General features: G+C 51.3%; 1 protein-coding gene across 1 annotated transcript in view; it reads right to left on the minus strand.

Annotated features, from left to right (window-relative positions):
- Nucleotides 1–3,935: 3,935 nt before the first annotated feature.
- The window catches only part of Specc1l (sperm antigen with calponin homology and coiled-coil domains 1 like), a 111,826-nt gene continuing 101,000 nt past the window's right edge, over nt 3,936–14,761 (minus strand). Inside the window, exons 14-16 of the mRNA XM_076558640.1 lie at nt 8,662–8,778; nt 8,029–8,088; nt 3,936–6,536 (exon numbers count right to left, since the gene is read on the minus strand). Coding sequence (XP_076414755.1) covers nt 6,447–6,536; nt 8,029–8,088; nt 8,662–8,778 — 267 coding nt within the window. The 3' untranslated portion in view covers nt 3,936–6,446. The remainder of the gene's footprint in view (nt 6,537–8,028; nt 8,089–8,661; nt 8,779–14,761) is intronic.

The raw sequence follows: 14,761 nt of genomic DNA on the forward strand, positions 1-14,761 counted from the left end.
TCCTCCCAAGTCTGTCCTCCTGTTTCTACCTGATGAGCCCAGCCCAGCATCTGTAGTGTCGAGGGCGGACATGCCTGCATGTGTGCGCATGTGCTCATGTGTGCGGATCTGGTTAGAATAGGGACCTGCATGCAATTAGAATTAAACCCGAGACCCCCTGGAGGAGCACGTGTGACTGAGGTACTGCCATCCTAGCTTCAATCCCCAGGTGAAAAAGCCTATAATCATCAAGCAGGACTAGCTCTGGGCAACCCTGGCACTGCCATGCACTGCCATGCACTGCCATGAATTGCCGTGCATTGCCACATGCCTTCCCCGGATGTGGTTATTTCTGTTTAGCCACCTCCTGGAACTTGCCAGCAACTGGTACCATGGGGTCAAGGATGGGGACACAACCAAGCTGGGACCTATGGTCAAGCTGTTGACTGTGCACCTTGCTCCTGGGCCGCCTCATGCAGGAGCAGTACCACCCTTCCTGTTCATGTCCAACTCATGTCCTGGGGACACTATCTTGACAATTCCCCCCTGAAGGCGCTATGGGGACCCAGGAAGTAGAAGCCAACACTTGCTCAGTTCTGAGGGTCCCTCCTTTTTCCTGATGCTTCTCTTCTCAGTCATTCCAATTCCAAAGCCCAGCACCTTTCTCCAGGAGCCCCCTAGAGGAATGGTTCTCAACCTGTGAGTTGTGACCCTTTTGTGGGTCCAATGATCCTTTCGCAGGGGTCGCCTAAGATTATCGGACATAGCAGATATTTGCACTGATCCATAATAGTGGCAAAAATTAGTTATGAATAACGAAAAGAATTCTATGGTTGGGGGGGCCACCAAATCATGAAGAACTGTATTAAAGGGTTGAAGCATTAGGAAGATTGGGAACCACTGCTCTAGAGGGGCTTGCCTGGTACACTGTAGCATCACCTTACCCGGGGAGTAAGACCTCCTTTCCAATACTGGCTCTCAGGAAAACAAAGCCGGTGACCCTTGCAGTTCACCCTTAAGTTTTGATGGGTAGCATCCCACCACAAAAATTATCTGTTTCCTAAGGCCACCATGACCAGGCAGCGCCAGGATAGTTTCAGCTCCGGAGGCCCACATGGCCATGAAGAGCTGTGCCAAGCCATGAGAGGCTGGCTCAGGCCTTCCCAGACAATAAAGGTTCGCTTTGGTCTTGGCCTGACTCCCTTCCCAGTTATGTGGGCTTTTCATGGGTGCTGAGACCAATCAGGAGCCTGGGTTTTCCTGAAAAGGCTTCAAAGGAGGAGGGTATAGGCCTGTTTCTAGCGGATCCTGCCCCGGCAGCCCACTTGGTTTCTAGTTCTGGGCTCTGGTTTCTTCTCTTCGTAGTCCCAGACAGTGTTTGAAGGTTATAGCTGCCCACCCTTCCTTATGTCCCAGTCCCAATTCCTCAGTCCCGACTGTGGGGCCAGCTGGGCTCTGTCATGTTGCAGAATTCCACTCTCAGACCACTCCTCCACCCTACCCCCAGCTCTTTGTTCCTGCCCAGGATGCACCTGCGTGGCCTCTGACCCTCATTGTTTGCTCTAGGGCCAGCTGGGCCACATCAGGGAACAAGACACGCCAAGACAGGGGACTATGAGCCTAGTGGGCTCTGGGCCAAGTCCCTTGAGAATCCCAGGCCACCCCAAGTGCTCAATTTTCTTCCTGTGAGCAAGAGGCTAAGTTCATCCTCAGAGGGACAACCCCTGAAAAGGCAAAATGCGAGCGGAAGCAGCCCAGGTTGTCCAAAGCGTGGCAGTCAGGAGGGCAACTCCCTCCCAACCTATATAGCCTTGTGGGAAAATTCTCCATCCTGTATCTACTTCTTACCGTTGGGACGGAGAGCAGCTGACCAGGAGTCCAACCCCGGAGCTAATCTGGTGCCGTAGTGTAGACAGGCCAACAGGTGTGTGCAGCCTTGTCTTGGCCCCCTGGTGGGAAGTGACTGCTCTGCAGCTCCTTATGCCAGGGTTTGACCTTTACCACCCGCAAGGATGGCCCTAAGCCACCTCCCTGTGCTCTGTGCACCCCCAGCCCTGGGACGCACCAGGCCTCTTTTGCATTAAAGGATGCCTGGCATTAGGAGCCTGCAGCTCCAGCATCTACACCTTGGGGAAGACTCTAGGGTCCAGCCCACACAAGAACAGCATTGAGAGCACACCTGCTCATCCCATTCCAAGATCTTTCTCTCTCTTCCTAGGACTCAGCTCCCAAACTGCAGAGACCCTGATGGCCCCTCCTCACACACAGGGCCATGCAGACGCCCTCTAGGAACTTTTGGTGACAAAGACCAGTCCTCCCAGGCTGCTTTGGGCCTGGTGGTGGTCACGGGCAAACCACGGGCCTCTGACCCACCCTCACAGCAGTTCAGCCCCAAGTGTGGGCATCCTCTCCTATCCCTACCTGGCCTCCTCCTGGGGACTCCAACCTGCTGCTGTTCCATCAGACTGGAGTCACGGCAGTCTGGGGCTCCACCTTCACCACTCCAACTGGAGCAGAGTGGCCACACACTGAGACCATTCACGTCTGACCACTTCCCGCTGGAGGAACCAACTCAAACAGTGTAGTCCTTCCGAGACGTTGGGAAGTGTTAGCTAATAACCCTGTCAGGATAGGGCAAGCGCTGGCCACTGGGTGCCCTGGCTTCCAGAGGCTGTAGATACAGGGGTCTGGAAAACGTTCTCTTTACCTCTTTCTTCCCAGGAACCTATTGTCCTTTCCCAAAAGAGCTGCCCCTCAGAGCTCTGAACCTCCCCTCTCAAGGTACTGGCTGGGACAGGCAACACCAGGTCTAAGATAAAGAAGGATGTTATCACTGAGGGACTCCTGGCAGATAAACCTGGTTACACAGGAGCCCCTCGGGGTCAGCATACAACATGCAGTGGGCAGGGCTGAGGAAAGCCCTTCTTTGGAGGAGCCCATGCTGTCTCAGGGACACATCGACGTGCCACAGGCAGGCTTAGCTCTCCTCTTGCCATGCGACAGGTTTCTGCTGTCCTGCTTAGAGGACACAAGTCCTGTGTTCAGACAGTGAGCAAGAGCTGGAGCAGTCCTGGTCCGGCCCCTCCCACGACAGCTCCAACAATTCAGCATAGGGCCTTCTTACTCGAGGCTTGAGTTAGGGTCACATGGGTTGTTCGGGGCACCTGAAGTGTTGGCTCCACTGGAGGTCATGGCTTGTGGGCACTCTGATGACATATCCAAACTCATGCCAGATAGAGTCTTGGCCTCCCTGGGACCCTAAATCCTGGAGGGTATCATGCCCAGGCAGGATACTCATCATGTGTACAGATGGTAAGCCCACAGATCTCTTCTACATGTGACATGTGCAAAGTAGAAAGAAAGGGTTGTCCAACCTGACCACACTGGATTCGAAAATACCACACACAGGATGCACACAAGGAGCTGGGGTACAGCTTAGAGGCAGAGAACTTGTATAGCGCATGCAAGGTCCTGCTGAGTTTGAACCCCAGCAAAAAAAAAGATGCACAGGGGAAAACCACCTAGCTGGGGGCCGCTAGGTAGAATGTCCCACCCCTGCAATTTTATACATCCTGACATCCACCTCTAGAAGTTAACATTTATAAAGAGAAAAGAAACCCAAACAAAAATCTTTGGGACATCCTCATCCAATGTGTGGGCTATTCGGGAGGCTTCACTCATGCAGGGACTACCCTGTGGCACATGCTAACTCTAAGACGGGATCTTGAGACAGGCCACAGATACCATGTGGCTTCAGGGCAGGCCAGAACCTCTGGGCTCATCCATTTCCTCCACCCTCTGTCCAGAGCTGCCTTCAGGGTGCTACAGCAGGTGAACCTGAGGAGGGTGCACCCATGCCTTCTCCTCCAGTTCCACAGGAGGGCTAGAGTTCTGGCCCGCATAAGGTCAGAGGGGCAGCGAGAGGTAGAACAAACTAGAAACTCAAAACATGACAATTTAATACATTCAAGAGTATTTACTAGAACAAAATGACAAAGTATCATTCATCAGCAGAAGCCTGTGACAGAAAAGTAGAAAGGTAACTGGCCCTTTTGTAGTGAAGCTTGTGCTTTAGGGAAGAGAGGCAAGTTTACATCCTGGAGCTTCCCAGGAAGCAGCCCTAGAATGAGAGAACATCCAAATATCACCTATTTTGGGGAAAGGGTCTCACATGCCAAGGCTGGCATCAAACTCATCATGTAGTCAACGGTACACTCAACTCCTGATCTTCCTGCCTCCACTTCCCAAGTACTGGAATTACAGGTATACACCACCACACCCAGTTGATGTGGTATTGGGGTTCAACTCAGGGCTTCATGCATTGTAGACAGGTGCTCTACCAACTCCCAAATACTACTTTTAAAAACACATGGCCATCTACAAGCTTGCCCACAGGGCCAACAGTGCTCTTTTAGGGGCCTATTAGAGAAGGCAAAAAGCAATGGTCTGGAGTTACCTGTAGACTTGTGGGCCCTCGCACAAACATGGGCAGCCTGGCCCTGCCTGTGATGACTGCCCCGAGTCTGGGGGTTGGGGGGCAGCCCACCATCTGTCCCTGCTACTGGCTCCAGGCCTATCCCAAGTCCTCAGATTCCAGAACAGAAACATTATCTTAATATGGACATACCCCTTCAGCAGCAGCCAACTTACTCTAAATACTTTCCGAAAACTCTGGCAACTTCTACTCTGGCATGAGGCTAGACTCATTATAGCCAGCGAGGGACAGAAGTTGTGAACTGTAAGCCCAGGAAAGTCTCTTTAACAAGACAACCCTTCTTCATGACATAATAAATAAAGCCTGGCCTCAGATCCCACACCCTGGTGCACAGTGGACAGGCCTCAGTGAAGGCAGATGACAGCGGAGACTGGAAGCTCAGAGAAGTTCAGTGGAGACTCATCAGCAAACAGTGGTTCTGACAGGGACAGTCAGTCACCCTGACAGGTCTCACAGAGAACAAGATCAAGAACAGAACCGGGCCAAGGGAGACCAGAGACTGGGCCAGCCAGAATAACAGGGGGCTTCCGGTACACTGTGCAGCATAAGCTGCTAGATGTGGACATTTAGGCGGGGTAGATGGAGGGGCTGTCCGTCTGATGGCAACGCATACAGACACAGCCCACTTCCTAGTAACTGCTTTCTTCTCTAGGTTCCACAGACACATCAAAGTCCCAGGGTAAAGCATTATGCTTGAACACAGAACCTCACTCGGTCCGTGACTGAACTGGGCATGCCTCCTGGGAGACATTCCCAGCATCCATCTAGTTATTGAGGCTGTGGCCCCATTTCTAATGATGGCTGGTCTTCTTCATGGTATCTTGCAGGTGGCAAACAAGTGTATCCTGGAAGTAATAGGTCTTGACATTGTTCAAACAACAGCTTCTGTGTCAGGCACATGAGATAAGGGCTTCCTATTCTTGAAAAGGGGCTGCTAAATTCCAGCCAGAAATCAACAGAATTGAGTAAGGCCTTGGCTCGTGATGTAGGCCCCATACCCCAGGCACAGCACGGAGCCACCTCTACCAGAGTCCCCACCAACATGCAGGATACTCATGTAGGTGTGGGCTCAGCTGTCCTGGTGCAGGGCTAAGGCACTGTCTTAACTCCTGCCCTGGAGGGGCAGCCATCCATGACGTGAATCTCTGGCTCCCTAAAGCGCCTCCTCCTTTTCCGTACTGCATGAATCCTCACCTTCACCATGCTAATACCCACATTTTGTGTTTAATTTCTATTTGTACTAAAACAATTGACTTTGGTACTAACAGAATAGGAGCTATTTTCCCAATATTGCTTATAATAAAACAACAGCTTGAACTAGGAGAACTCCTTGTGACCAGTCTTTTCCCTGGGGCCAGGGGCAAATGGCTAAGCACCCAGTGAGCATGCCACCTGCTTCTTGCTGACAAAAGTCTGCTTGGTGGCAGTGTAGACTCAGCTGGCTGTGGGCCTCTAAGCTGGGTTTTTGACACTTCTAAGTTAAACTGCAGTGGTAAAGACGGTCCTGTTACATGGAAAGGATAATGACTCTCTTCTCTGACACACTCCTAGAACGCAGGCCCACACAAAGGGACCAAGGCCAGCTCTGTCCCAGCACTGGGAATCACATGGACGACAGTCAGGAAGCGCGATGGCTAAGCGTTCACTAACCCCTGGTTCCCACAATTTAATCCCATTTCCCAAGACGAGCCGGGCACAAGCCTTCCTGTTTTTTCAGACTTCAGGGCACTGATGGAGCTTCACAGTCTCTGGAAGTAAGCTGTTGTGTGCTGTGCTTCCTGCTCCTGAGGATGGCCATATGGAAGAGCCCTGGTCTGCAGTTCCAGTTCCGATGCAGAGGCCTAGAGCTGGGCACACTCCCTGCAGGGAGGCCCAGAGTCGCTGAAAGCTTTAGGGGTTCTAGCTAATGGTGTTGGTGTCACTTGGTGACTGCAGAGGTCTTTAGCTGGTAGCAGCAGCTCCTCCTGTGTGTTCAGGTTTCAAAGTACTTGTAGATGGCTGTGACATACAGCATTACATTCTGCCAGTCGGGTCGTTCGGTGCGTGCCATCTCATTGATGTCCTGGTAGAGAAGAGGCTGGGTTAGGACTCATCTATTTTCCCCGGCCATCCCAGGCCATCCCAGGGGCTTCTAGTCCCAGCAAGCAGCAGACAGCTTTTAGTCTAAGGCTTCCTTCCTCTTTCAGAGGACAGGCCTCGAGTACCTGCTCTACCTCCACCAACGGCCCCGGTGAGCACCCCTTCCTATCAGGGTCCCAAGCCACACTCCTGTGCCACCAGGGTCTCCTCTCTGTCGCAGCCATAGCCTGCCAAAGCTGGAAGGACTTCCCTTGGTTCTGGAGACACTCTGAGGTCACAGTACCACGGTGTGTCAGAAGTGACCGAAGACTTTCTTTTTTAGTTGCCTTCAGCAGAGTACTTGTGACCTGTGGTGTGGAAAGTGACTGCTCCTGGCCCCAGTGTCTCAGCACCTGTCACAAGGGCCTGCTGCAACCAAAATGGTAGTCTGAGGGCTATTTCACAGTGGAGAGATCTAGAAGTGTCCCTGAGCATGTGGGGCGAGAAGGGCTACCCTGAGCAACTTAAGACTCAGAAAATAAGGCTTAGTGAATGAATCTTGACTATGAGATTCCCTTTTAGGCTAAAATACCTAACCACTTTTCATGTGCGAGAACACTTCGTACATGGTATGAAATGTCCGACTGCAATATGCACCCCATCTCTTCCTGCACAGGTGGATAGAAGCTACTCATAGCAAGCCTGCTTCTATGAACTCAGAAGACACATTACAGGCAAACACTGTTGTAGTATAACTATGGATGTTAATACTTCTTCCAGGCCCATGCAGGCGTTGCAAGTCAAGGTAATGGGTACCCATGGCTGAGGAGGCAGACCTGGAGACCTGCAGGTATTGTAGGGTCCTAAGAATGTTCTGGTGCCACAGGGTCCTTTCTTTTGCGCATGGCCCTGAGCAGGAGCAGGTCTGGGCACTGTCTCTCTAGGTGCTGAGGCATCCCTTTGCATCTGGAATCAATAGGTTTGTGGAGGACAGCAAGAACTCCCGCCAGGTGCCTCCCTGTCTGTGTGAACTCAGCTGGGGCAGGGCAGAAGCCTAAGAAAGGACCTTCATTCTCTACCACTGGTGTTTTGCATCATGAGCAGTATTTTCAGCACCTTCCTATGGCCCCTGGGAGGAACTGTGGGCAGGGCTGTGCCGCTTCCAGAACATCTTCTGGACTCAGGATGTTCCTGGCCCTCACCCTCCAGACCAACAAAAGCTACAGAGCCCTGTGCAAAATGCATTTCACAGTGACACTTTCCCCCTGAACCCAGAGATTCTGCTAAGGAACAGATAATCATGAGGTTAGCCCCACACGAGGGCTGCCGGGACCGTGATCACGAGCTACCCACCCCTTGGATGCTTCCTCAGGGAAGCATTTGGTGCAGCAGCTGAGATCCCACGAGCACTCAACACCCTCAACCCAGCCCACCTGTGACCACTTTTCCTAGGCAGAAGGCACTGTCAGCAACTCCTCAGTAAGTTGTGGGCTTACCAGGGTGGATTTGATTCCAACGCTTTCAGCTGCCTGGAAAGCCAAGGTGAAGTTCCTTTTCTGTAAAAGCAATCATGTCAGTGCAGTGTATCGACAATGGAAGATCATGAGGGCAGACTGACCTCATGGGCCCTGACCCCCTCCTCCCCAGCCAGCTACTTACTCTTTCCTTGCTCAGAAAGTTGAGCACAAGGGCCCCAGCTAACCGGGTACAGATCCCCAAGAGCTAAAGCATATGCCTGCTGAAAGGCTCTTCTCCCCTGCGGGACACCTCAGCCACAGCCTGGACTGGAAGAATGGTTGCCTGGTCATTTCTGAGACCCATGGTGGAGAAGAGGCTGTGAGCAGAAGTGCTGGTTACAGGTTAGCCCAGGCTAGCTGGCGCTGCCCTGACTGTTCATGCCACTATCAGCTTTCTCTGGCACTTCTTAAAGCCCTTGATCCTAAAAGTTGTCACTCACGAAGAACCAACTACTCCCACTAGGAATGATGTTACAGGGCATTCTGGGTAGACCAAGGACTGGCTGGCTGAGTGTGAACAACCAGTCGCAGGGGAACGAGCCTGGACAGGCTGCTGCGCGGCAGGGCTGGAGTGAGCGACCCACTAACAAGGCACCATCTCTATTTGCTCACCTTATCTTGGCTGTTGAGTTCTTGGTAGGGTATGTGGGCTGGGAGATAGGTGTGAAGCAGTGCACAGAAAGCCAGCCCATCGTTCCAGCTGCTGCTGAAGTTTGTGATGTCGATATTCTGAGGGAAAAGAAAAAGAGGGATGTAGTGTGTTCTCTGATCTCTGTGTTCTTCTCAGGAGGAAAACTGTATACGGAGGACACAGCGGCCTCCCATCATGTGACCTCGCTTTGGAGGGACCAGAGTGTGCTGTGGGCCATGTCCCAGAAGTTACCCTGTGACCATCACCAGGCCTTTTACGGATCACCCATCCCACCTACCTGCCAGCTGCAGAATGGTGTTCCTGCTGGTGAGGCCTGGGCCCGAGACATGATCTCTAGGCTGTTCCACACATGGAAAGGCCTCTCCAAGGCCTGCTATGGTAACAGTACAAACTGCCTGCCAGGTGTGGGTGACAACCAATGGCTTCCTCATTACTTATTAAAGCATTCAAAGATTTTCAAGCTAGGCATTGTGAGACACACCTAGTAATCCTAGTAGTTCAAAGCCAGCTTGAGATGTGCAGACACTGTGAGAGACTCTGTTACAAACACCAGTAACACTGAGGAGACTCTCCTATCTGCCTGCAAGTTGTGTAGGGAGCTACAGAGATTTAGCGTTCGTGACTAATCTACGATGGATACTGCTGCCTTTGAATAACCTATGCTCCTGTAAGGAGCTCCTCCCACTCCTCTGAGGAACTCCAATAAACTCACTGGTTTGCTTAAGGGAAGGGGACATTAGTAACAACAAAACCCCCATCCTTTCGGCCACTATGCATCTCAGAAGTATGCATGCACACGAGAAGACACGCTCTGCTCAGGGACTGACACGTGTAGTGAAGGTGAAAAGCACCCCAAGTGCACCAGGCTTTGGCACATACTTGATCAACAGCTCCTCAACACCTCGTTTCGCACCTCGGTTTATTGCATGCTACACCTTCAACTGCATCAAGAGCCTGCCTCCTGAGGCAAGCAAGTCCAATCTCACTATGTAAGGCAAACCACCCACCCTTTGAGACTCCTCCAGGAACGAGAGGTCCCCAGAGTAATCCAACACTGTTCAAAGCGGCAAGGGGCTGCAGTTCTACAGCTGATAAGGCGCTTCACCACTTTCACTCCGCTTTATAAAATGGCAGATCCTGAAAGCATTAGAGACCAAGCTCTGAGCTGGGAGGCTGTGTCCAAGCTGGCTAATGTCTACAGATCTAGGTGGTCCCTTCACGGAGCAGCACGAGGCCATCAGCTTCACCACCAAGTGCATTTTCTTGCCCCTGACAGTGCATGCAGAGAACACTGCCCTCTGGCAGCACCTTCACCAAGTACGCCTTGCTGAGTGCAGTGGCTCCAGGAGCAATGGGTAACTGATAACTGTTGCTCCTGCTTCTCCCATCTGACTTCAACACTTTCATAAACTTGTACAGAGAAGAAAGGCAGATTAAAAAACAAAAGGATGGCGACCTGACTGGACTTGGAGGGAAAGGTGACATAAATTAGTGGTGGCCAAAGTGCTGCACCTGACTTAGGAACTGAAGAGTGTAAATGGAAGTTCTCCTGTCCCAACTGCCTGCTCCCTGTCCTGGCAGCTGCTTCCCCAATAACTGACTTGGAGACTTAGTATAAATTATAAATGCTCAGCCAATAGCTCAGGCTTGTTACTAGCTAACGCTTATATTTAAATTAACCCATATTTCAATTTTTGCTTTGCCGCGTGGCTCATGGCTTGTAATTCATTTTCTACACGTCCTGCTTGCTCAGTGGCTGGCTGGCATACCTCCTGACTCCGCCCTTCTTCCCATCATTCTTAGTTTGGTTGCCCTGACTATACTTCCTGCCTGGCTACTGGCCAATCAGTGTTTTATTAAGCCAATGCGAGTGACAAATCTTTACAGTGTACAAGAGGAATATTCCAGCCGGGCAGTGGTGGTACACGCTTTTAATCCCGGGAGGCAGAGGCAGGCAGTTCTCTGTGATTTCGAGCCTAGCCAGAGCTACAGAGTGAGTTCCAGGACAGGCTCCAAAGCTACACAGAGAAACCCTGTCTCGAAAAACCAAAAAAAAAAGGATTATTCCACAGCAGAAAGATGCTCTCATACAGTGTTCACTGATATCACCCTCCCCCAAATGCCTGGGTCTGATCAGAAGCCTCTGTCTTGGTACCACACTGGATCAGCTTTCCCTGGTCATTCTTTTCCCTTCTCCTCCCAAGAGTCTCCACTCGGGCTAATAGCTACCACCCCCAAGGGTTTTCTGACGATGTTCTAGTCACCTTGAAATAAATGATGCAGAACAGTTATTGCCAACAGAAGACACCTTCCCCTCCCAGATGTATATGAGGTGCAGGCATATATTCATGCGCAGCTGACTGTCTCTTTTCTCATCTGAACCTTAGGAAGTAGACATCCAAAGTAGCTAGCTCCATCTAAGGGATTTTGGTTGTGGTTTTTTTTTTTTTTTTTTTTTTTTTTTTGGTTTTTCGAGACAGGGTTTCTCTGTGTAGCTTTGCGTCTTTCCTGGAACTCGCTTTGGAGACCAGGCTGGCCTCGAACTCACAGAGGGAACCTGCCTCTGCCTCCCAAGTGCTGGGATTAAAGGCATGCGCCACCACCGCCCGGCCCATCTGAGGGATCTTGGACCTGGGAGATAAAACATATGCCCAAGGTTCTCTGCAGCAGTACTGATGACAGGGACTGAGCCTTTGTTTCAAACACTAAACAAGAGGCATCTAAATCTTGCTTAGCTGGGGTTTTCTGTCACCGTCATTTTTGCAGTGCTGGGATGGGGTTCCCACAAATGCTAGGTTAGTGTTCTACCACTGGGCAGCCCATTCTGGACAAGTCTTAAAAAGAGTGTGGTGGCTCTCACTCTTTTGAGTGAGTTCTCACTGGTAGGAAACTTGCTCAGATGGTATCTGAGTAAAGATCCACACTCAGAGGAAGTGCTGTATTTACAAAGTAAGTCCAGACTTGGGCACAGAAAGGAGACAAAAATGAAGTACACAAGAGAACTGAATGGGCCAGGACTGATGAATGACCTGGTATGCAAGATCCAGCAAAAACGAACAGGAAAGGTCTCTGGTTTACAAAACGCCAAAGAGGAAAGCCCACTAACGACACTAAAACGAAAAGAAGAAGATAAACCCTTCCCATTCTTTCAGGACCTGCATCTAAGTGACTGCTGTAGACGCTAAGGCACAGGCTTTACAGACAAGCAGGAAGTTTGTTAGTGACACAGAGTTCTATGCCAGACCAGTGGCAGTATCTCACTTGAGGTCACTCACTGCTGAAAAAAGACGAACCCCTTCTTCCTGTGCCGGTGCCCCCTTCTGCTCCCGGGGACAGAGGCAGTTCTCACAGGGTTGTGGACGTGCCTAACTTCACTGCGCCTCACAGCAGAGGCTCCTGCACCTCAGCTGCCGGCTAAGGCCTGCTTCCTCCCGACAAACCCCACCCTATTGTGGGAGAAGCTGCTGTTGCTGTCCCTGTGCCTCCTCACCCCGTTCCTCCCCTCAAAACAGACACAGGATACAGCAGCGCCTGGGCTGGACCAAGGATCCTGGGGGTTCCAGGTGAGAGGTACTTTTGTCTGATACTTGATGATAACATTTCAGATCAAAATAAAGCCCAAACCTAGATAAGCTGGCTGAGTCTTGAGCTCCCAACCCCCTGGCGGCGGGAGGTGAGCTATTTAGGAGGAGGGTGGTGACTAAGGACTATGAGGCTATTAAGCACTGAACCCAAAGGAACCCTAAGTACCAGTTTAGCCTCTGCTCAGATCTGCTCCCAAAACACTCAGCCGGGAAGGATGCCAGGCCTGGACAGAGGAGTGCTCCTTGGAAAGTGGGAAGAAGCCTGCGAGCCCCAGCTAGCAGGTCTCTTGCCCCAGCCACTCCAGATAGTTTATTCTTTTTAATGGTCAAGGCTGAAAGTCTTGCTACTAATAAAATAATGTCAGCTGGACTTACAAAGGTCTGCAAACACCAAGCTGGCTTGCAAAGGAAAAAAAAAAAAAGAGCTCAGTGCTAGAAAAGTCAGAGAGGAAACCCTGCCCACGTGTGAAGCTCTTCGCCACGTGCGTATTACAGTACAGTGACAGAGAGAACGACAGGGCCGGTGAACAGACGGAGAAGAAACATGCTGGATAATAAAAAGTCAGACCAAGAGAGGTACCAGAGAACCAGCTTTTCCCTGCACCACCCAGTGAATGTCCAAGTGCCCCGCCCTGTAGAGGCTACTACCTGTTCCCAAAATCGGCCTGCTGAGTGAGCTCCAGGCTGCCGGGATGGGTGGGAAATCCTGAGCCCTCAGCAAGTCTGCTGCCACCAGAGCCAGCTTCTCCCTGTTTCTCTCAGTCTGGCCTCCTCAGGGCAGCAGGTACAGCCTGAAGTTCTGTCTCTCCAAGTTCAAGGCTAAACATCCCCCTGAGGCCAACAGCAAAGACAGATGGGCTGGCCTGGGGACAATCTTTGTCACTTTACTTGCCCACAAGGTTCAAATAAATGTCACCCTTCGGTTTTCTTGGCACTGGTAAAAACTTGAACTTTTTGTGACTCAGAAAAAACCCAAATCAACAGCACTGTGTGAAGCTTGTGGATGGGGGAGGGCCAGGTCTCACACTTCCTGGACACATAAGTGATAGCAGCTGTCCCTGGCTTCAGCAAAGTAGATATAGAACGTCAGTCCACCATGGTGATGAATTGCTAAGCCTTCAGGGGACACCTGAAGAGTCCTTGAGTTGTCTATTCACTGTGAAGAAGGCAGACACTAAGACACCCAATCTATCATCATTTGCTTCAAAACAGCAAGACCAGCATGGCCTCCTCAAGTGGATCTGTTTTCTGCAGACTTAAGCAAGACTCTAGAAGATCACCATAAAAACAAGAGGGAAAAAAAGAAGACACAAAGTGGACGGGGAGGGAAGTGGATCTGGAAGGAGTTGTGGGGGGCGCTTATGATGAAAACACCTTGTATGAAATTCTCCAAGAACTAAACAAACAAGGAGTAAAGGGCCCAGAGTCCCCCGAGGAGACAGTGACCACCTCAGGTTTGTGTCTAAATATGGTCACCTGGGACCGCCTGGGAGCAGGAAATTGAACCTGGGGAGATGACAAGAGAGGAAAGGTGTGGGGCAGAGTTCTTTCTGAGGATCATTTGCCCATCTGATGGATCCTCACCCAAGGCCAGGCCCTGGGGTCAGGCCTTGGCAATCAGGGGTGGCTGACTAGTAAAACAAGCCCACATGTGGACCTGACAGAGTCCAGCGTCAAAAGAAGGCTGCAAAGGGAAGTGTGGTTGAACAGGAATCAAAAGGGACTCAGAAGAGTCAATGGGAGCTGGGAGGCTGTGGGGGTGGGGGTGGGGTGCCCTGCTGACTGCAGAGGTCTGTAGCAGGAGGGGAAAGGAAGGTAGGCTATAGATGTAATTGAGAGCTAAAGCAAATCTGTTTGGTGACGGGTTAGATGCATGAAGGGGATGTGCATGTAGGACCAAGGATAACCAAACACCCATAGTGACCTTCCCGGAAGCAGAACTCACTGGAAACAGGGTTTGAGCACACAGGAGGTACATTTTAGATGTGTTAACTCGAAGGTATTCTGTAAACAGAGAGGGGCCTCGTAGCACTGAGAATTCAGTGAACGAGAAAATAGAGGACCATCGGTGTCCTAGTCACCCAGGGATGGTGCAGAGGAGCAGTCAGGAGAAAGGAGGTCTTGGAACTCCCCAAAGCAGTGGCCACGCTGAAGAAAAGAACCCTTAATGGGGCATGAAGAGGAGCAAAGAAGGGAAGAGGAACTAGTACGCAAAGGAAGAGAGTGTTCCGGAGATAAGGCGGTGGTGCAGCTCAGCGGTAGGAACGTTCCCACCACGCAGGGGGCCCGGGTGTGATCCCCAGCACCACGTGATGAGTGGAAATGACAGCCGAGAGAGAGAGAGAGAGAGAGAGAGAGAGAGAGAGAGAGAGAGAGAGAGAGAGAGAGAGAGAGAGAGAGAGAGACAGACCGAGACCAATGCAGCAGTGCTGCTCAGAAGTGACAGTGAGCAATGGCCACTTAGGAGGAGAGCACA

The sequence above is a fragment of the Peromyscus maniculatus genome, chromosome 21, assembly GCF_049852395.1.
Source record: "Peromyscus maniculatus bairdii isolate BWxNUB_F1_BW_parent chromosome 21, HU_Pman_BW_mat_3.1, whole genome shotgun sequence".
NCBI classification, from domain to species: Eukaryota; Metazoa; Chordata; class Mammalia; order Rodentia; family Cricetidae; genus Peromyscus; species Peromyscus maniculatus.